The 6800-nt window shown below is 29.3% G+C and overlaps 1 protein-coding gene and 1 non-coding gene across 2 annotated transcripts; one reads left to right on the top strand and one right to left on the bottom strand.

Annotated features, from left to right (window-relative positions):
* The first annotated feature begins 2186 nt into the window (after positions 1-2186).
* TRNAA-UGC (transfer RNA alanine (anticodon UGC)) lies at positions 2187-2259 on the top strand. The gene has a single exon. It is a non-coding gene; the product is annotated as a tRNA-Ala (tRNA).
* A 93-nt stretch (positions 2260-2352) lies between these two features.
* LOC107614058 (organic cation/carnitine transporter 4) lies at positions 2353-5881 on the bottom strand. Its single transcript, XM_016316284.3, has 2 exons — positions 5400-5881; positions 2353-3676 (listed from the first exon to the last, which is right to left on the bottom strand). The coding sequence occupies exons 1-2, from the start codon at positions 5755-5757 to the stop codon at positions 2523-2525; spliced, it is 1512 nt and encodes a 503-aa protein (XP_016171770.1). The 5' UTR covers positions 5758-5881; the 3' UTR covers positions 2353-2522.
* Between the last annotated feature and the right edge of the window lie 919 nt (positions 5882-6800).

Here is a 6800-nt window from a genome sequence, read left to right as displayed (position 1 = left end):
TATGTAATGTAGCCATTTACGCAAAAGAATAAAAAATCCACCATTAGTGGCAGTCTCACAAACTCCAAGTTACTCAAACCCTAACCATCATGGTACCTAACTTCACTATCAATTTGGTTTCAAGAACAACAATTACCACAATATTCGAACCATAAAAAATTATACAGCTTAAATAGAGGAACAAGAATATAATGAAGTTACCACAAATTCAAACCCTATAAAAAATAACCACAACAACAAAAATAATTTTTTCACATTGAACGAACAACTCTTATAATTTAGAGGTTACAATCATTGAATGACTTAGTTCATAAAAGTATTACCTCATAGAGCCTTCAAGTGTGACAGAATTCGCCTCTAAACACGGTCCGTTGGAGAAGTAGCAACCTCCTTCTCTAATGTCGTCGCAAGAATGGAATCAGAGCACAATGGGATTACGCTAGAGAAGAAGAAGATGAAAAACTGCTCTGTTAGGGCCTGATTGATTTCGCGCTCAAAAAGGAGGGATAACACCTCTTTCTGTTCTTCTCATTTCAATGCTTGAAGGAGTAATAATTTTTTTTAAATAAACTAAATAAAATGCAATTTTAACAAAAAAAAAAATAATCCACATAAGGTATTCTTTTGTCACGTTGCAATGTATGTGGACACATTGTATAATTTAACAACATTCTATTAACATTTGGTCACATTTGACAAAGGGAGCAAATCAATTGTGGGTATTTGAGGAGTTATGATCTTCCATAGTTACTTTTGTCAACGAATCAATCTTTTATAGTTACTTTTGGTGGTTTAGTCTTTTTATTTTTAACTTTTTACATATAAGAAAATATGATTAATTTGTGAAAAGAGGATTTATTTTTAAACGTTGAAAATAATAAAAATATGTTTTGTTGGTCTATTTTTAAAATTTATTTTTCAATGTTTTAGAATATAAAATTATATTTTTATTAAATGTACAATTTTAGTTATTTAGTTTTTTTATTAAGTTAATAATTTATTTTTATATAATATCAAATATTAAATAAATTACTATCTCAAAATAATTAATTGCATTCATATGAATTTACCATTAAAAAATAAGACTATAAAAGATTGATAGATCAAATAATCTATTATTTATTATAATTTTTTTAATTCAATTAAAACATATTCAATATTAAATAAAAGAATTCAACAAGTATATTTATTTAATTTTAAATTTTAGAACTAAATTGATCATATTTTTATCAGTTATTTTTTTACTACTTCTAGTACTATTTGCTGTACTTTGATATTTTAGTTGAACTTGAGAGACCTCATCTTATTTTTATACCTATATTAAAAAATCATGTTTTTTTTTATTGAAATTGATTAATAAAACTTTATTTAAAAAATTGATCATATTAAAAGTTTTATTTTAACTTTTTCAAAAAGATGTTTTTATAAGCGGATTAAAAAATAGAAGACCTCACAACAATACTTGATAGCAAAAAAGAGAGGAGTTGACATGTTAGAAAACTAATGGTAGAAGAATGAGGAGAAAAAAAAATCAGTGCATGAAATTGATGATAGAAGAGGGAGGAGAAAAATAATCAGTTCATGGAATTGACAGTAGAAGAGGGAGGAAAAAAAAATCAATGCATAAAAAGAGAAGTTGGAAAGATTCGAATGTTAAACTCAAAACTGAAAATCCAGTATTTTGAAATGAAAATGTTTTTAAAGATGAAAATTTTGAAAAAAAAAAAAAGTGTTTCCAACTTTGTTTTATTTTTTTAAAAAAAATATTTTCATTAAAAATATTTTCGAAATATTAAACCAATCATATTTTCATGCCTTGTTTTTATTCTCATTAAATTCTCAAACCAATCAGCACCTTAATATCCCATCTTATTTTACAACCAAAAAAAAATTTGAAAACATTTCAAATATATTATAGTTCTAACAAGTATTTCAATTTTGTTAGTCATTGATCTCAATCATAAAATTAATTTTAAACATTAATTTCAATTGTAAATTATATACATGATTGAGATCAATATCTAAAAGTATTGAACACCAAAAACCATGATATATTTGAAACGTTTCCTAAAAGATTATCTAGCCATACTAATCTCTAGCTCTTTCGAGCATTTTGGGCTTAATGATGATCTAATGTCCTAAAAATATTAAACACATTTTTATTATTGGCAAGAATCTTTCAACTTGGGGATGTAGCTCAAATGGTAGAGCGCTCGCTTTGCATGCGAGAGGCACGGGGTTCGATCCCCCGCATCTCCACCAAGTTTCATTACCGTTTACGCACGACCGACTATAATCTCTGATACTTTATACTTAATTTTGGCTGATGTTTCTTTTCTATCATGCATATAATTTAAACAAGACAAAGGCATGTACATTACAGATATAAAAAGTGACAAAAAAAAAAGTTACTTGCACTGTCTTTTTATTACATGAAAACCGGGTAATTGGCTGCTCATCATGGCACCAATTAGGTTGTAAGCAATAATATTTGTTCCATGACTTAAACAACATTTTTAAAATCACACACTTGCTGCCACCAATCCAGCAAATGTATCATATAATGGCTGGTTATGAGTCTCCGGCAAAAGAAATGCAAATGCTCCACCCACTATCCCGCTTACCGCAAACACTGCAAACGGCAACCACCCTCCCATAACCACCACAATCGGCGCCAATATCGCCCCCATTTCCGCTGCTTGATTAGTACACCCTAGCGCTGCGTTTCTCACTACCGTCGGAAACAACTCTGCCGTGTATATAAACAACAAATTATAAGTCCCAGCCATTCCAAATACACCCAAAATACCACACACCATTCTCACAATCTTCCAAATCCCAACATTCTTCATCAAACTACCCAACAAGCAAAAGAATCCACTAAACCACATTGTTCCTATCGTCAACGGCTTCCTTCCGTACCTTTCTAATAACACCGCCGTTATTCCAAACGCCGGCATCTCCGCAATCGCATTCAACGCTACGTTCATGTAAAGGTTGGTTTTCAAATTAACCACATTTAAGCTTATACCATAGTAAACCAAAGACCCTACAAAGTTGAGAACTATTGCAACGAGTAACCTTGTTCTTGTCATTGGGAATCGAATCACATCCACGATGGATCCAATTTGTGCAACTTTGTCCTCCATCAGAAATTCTTCTTCTTCTTCATTAGTTGATGATTCTTGGTCGAGTGCGAGGAAAACCCCACTGGGGAGGTGCCTCCCATTCGAGGAAGCAATCAATGCCATTATCTGTGTGGCCTCGGTTATTCTTCCTCGAACGAGGTACCATCTCGGGGACTCGGACAGAAAGGGAATGACAATGAAGACATACAAGAGAGAGGGGATGGAGGCGGCGATGTAGAGATGGCGCCACATATGGAAAATATAGGCGACAAGTGAGACGAGTGCGATTCCAGATGAGAAGAAGTAGAAGGTTGACATGCCGGCAGAACCACGCTTGGTGGGGCCGATTGGCTCAGTGGCAAGAACGAAGGCGCAGAGACCCACGCCACCGGAGCTGAAACCGGTGAGGAGGCGAAGGATGGTGTAGATCCAATAGTTAGGAGAAAATGCTGTTATGCAACCAAAGATGCCGTTTAGAGTACATGCCACTGTGAGTGAACCTTTTCTTCCTAGAAACGAATCCGAGAGATGACCAAATATTCCAGCTCCTGAAAATTATTACAATGTCAATGTATCATGTTTACATACATTTACTTTACCATACATGTTATGATAAACGAATAATCTCTCAGCAATAATCACTACCAAAAAGAAATGTATATCTTCTCATGCACCACACACACTACATGGATTTATTTTTTCTCCTGTGAGACTTGAACTTGGATGTGGTAATTGGGAGGAATATAATATGCCACTAAACAAAACCTCCAACCACAGTTACTGTTAAAATTTCTGAGATCCAAATAGAATTAGTGACAAAAACAATAAACACAAAATATCCAAATATGCTTTGGGCCTATTTTCTCATGTTTTTGTCCATACAGTTTCACTTTTTAGCTTATACCATCGCTATCACCAATTCACCATAATCATCTTCTTCATTATTATTACCATTATTTTGAATTTTAAAAATATTATTTATACATTAAAATTAATTATTTAATTTATTTTTTATATATATTTTATAAGCCTGGGCCTTCCATGCCAATCTCGTGGTTCACTCTTATTCTTGCGTTAGTCAAAATTTCCTTTTTGAAGATATATAGATTCATCAGAAAATGTTACATGTGGCGTCAATGCAATCTACATATAGTGATAAAATAAATAATCTTATCAAACCAAACACCACCTACTCATTATCCTATATGAATTTATAAAAAAAAAAGTACTATATTAAAATCTCTCGCAATATATTTATATGTAAATTATTTAATTTATTTTTAATATATTTGAATATATATTATAAAAATTTTTTTTAAGTATATTGATATACCAGTATTTTAATAAATTTTAATCATTAATCTTAATTATATATATTATATATTTTTTTATAACAAAAATCAATAATTAAAAATTATTAAAATACTAATATATCGGTACATTAATTTTTTTTACATTATATACTAATAATTAATTTTAATAACATTATTGATGAATTTAATTTAATAATCTTTAGAATTATATAACCACACACGTCGTGTTGTACTGATAAATTTAAATTAAAATTATTTAGCAGGTACGAATTGTCAAGTCACAATATAATGGTCCAAAAGTCGAACATCAATTTATATATATATATATATATATATATATATATATATATATATATACTTATTTGATGACATATAATTTTTTATTAAAAATTTTATTTATAATGTATTGATAATATAAAAAAAATTTATACATATATTTAATTATATATTATTATCTCAATAAAATAGTTACTTTCATCAATCAACACGTAAATAATTTTCAAAATAAATAAACTTGATTAAACAATTTTATAAAATAATTTTTATTATTAATATATTAAAATTAAACTTATAAAAAATCATAAACAAATTATAATTGTTTTGTAGCCTTGTAGGATAATTCAATCAACTTCGTCTAATAATTTTTTTGAGTAGTAGTTTAGTTTAAACATTAGTTATTTTTATTAAAATTACAATATCAAATTAGCTGTCTTTATAAATTTTTTTACGGATTATTTTCAAAAAAAATTAATAATATTTAAAAGATAATAATAAATAACCTAAAAAGTTTAAAGTTATTTTATTTAATATTTTTTAATTATTATTAAAATAATAATATAATTTTAAATATAATAAATATATAATTATAGATTTATGTATATTAAATTATAAATATTATATTATCAAAAATTTTCACGCTTTAAAAAACCTTAAAAGAATAATAAGAGAGAGAACAAACCTATCATGCAGCCAGCAAAGAAAATGGACTGGACAAGACCAACCTTGAACTTATCACCGCAAATCAGTCCCCACTCCGACACGGTGGAGCTGCTGCGTCCTCCAACCCACTCCCACTCCCCCGGCCTCAGTTCGCACACACTTCCACCGCCCTCGCAATCTCTGCCAACACACCGCCACTCCGGAATGCGATCGGCGAACGGCATCACCATTATGTGGAAGGCGTAGAAGGTCCAAGCAAGGTTTGTGAGAACGAAGTGCTTCAGCTGCCACTTCCCGAACTCGCCACAGTGCTTCTGAAGCATCTCGTCGATGCTCAGCTTCTCCACCACCGCCTCACTATTCTTCTCCGCCGACATTTTTGCAGTAGCTTGTAATTGCTTCTCTTTATATGTGCCTTTCCGCCTCACTATTTCTTGCTTCTTATATACTTATATTATATAGATCAAACTTTGTTTTTCATCGTCATAATAATAAGTCTACTTTATATTAATCAATTAAAAAATATAAAGAATGGATGTCAGTTCATTTATTCAATATATATAAATAACGGTGATAATAATTAAATATATGTCACGTTTAAATTAAAAAAGAAGAATATTAGGAGACTACTATATTTTATTAATATAAGTTAATATTCAAAGTCAACACTTTATTATTTTTAATTATTAAAATTTAAAATTTAGTGTGTGTTTAGATTAAAGTTTATACGAAAAAATTTACATAAAATTAATTTTATAAAATTGATTTTGATCAAAGTGAATTAATATTAATGTGGTTTCTATTTGATAATTTTTATATTAAAATAGATTATAATAAACTAAATATTAATGTGGTTTCTATTTGATAATTATTTTTAAATAAAAAATTATTAAAAAAATATAAATTTAAATAATTATTTTAAATATTTAAATAAATTTTAATATTCTTTTTTTCTAATATTCTCGATACTTTTTAGTATTTTAATAAAATTAATAGAATTATAATACAAAACAAAAAATACAAAAAAAAAAAATTAACTCGCATCAAATAAATGAATTGACAATAACTCACATAGAATAAATGGGGCAGGTAGGCGAAAATTTTTGCCCTACCTGACCCCGCCCCTCCCTACAATAATTCGCATCGAACTCTCTTCATTTCTATCCGCGAGTAATAAAAAACTAAACCGCCCCTATATATATATATATATATATATATATATTAAAAGTTCACTCCGGTGCGGGAGCGGGTAATTATTCACCCCAAGCAGGTAATGGCGGGGTAGATACCCACATATTCGAATAGTGTTGCCACCTCTAATGCTGGAAAAGTTTTTATTACGGATGATTTAAAAAAAATATTTAATTCTTTATATTTAGGGTTAAGTATGATTTTGATTCCTAAGGTATAGGCCAAAAAA

This window comes from Arachis ipaensis, chromosome B8 (assembly GCF_059453495.1).
Source record: "Arachis ipaensis isolate K30076 ecotype BB chromosome B8, ASM5945349v1, whole genome shotgun sequence".
Classification (NCBI taxonomy): Eukaryota; Viridiplantae; Streptophyta; class Magnoliopsida; order Fabales; family Fabaceae; genus Arachis; species Arachis ipaensis.
Note: the sequence above shows the minus strand (reverse complement) of the source record. Positions and strands in the feature narration are given on the sequence as shown.

Bases quoted from the DNA above. Each gene is read 5' to 3' on its own strand.
- LOC107614058 (XM_016316284.3), bottom strand. From the start codon at position 5,757: ATGTCGGCGGAGAAGAATAGTGAGGCGGTGGTGGAGAAGCTGAGCATC. The intron at 3,677-5,399 runs GTTTGTTCTCTC...AATAATTTTCAG, and splicing joins CTTTGCTGGCTGCATGATAG to GAGCTGGAATATTTGGTCAT.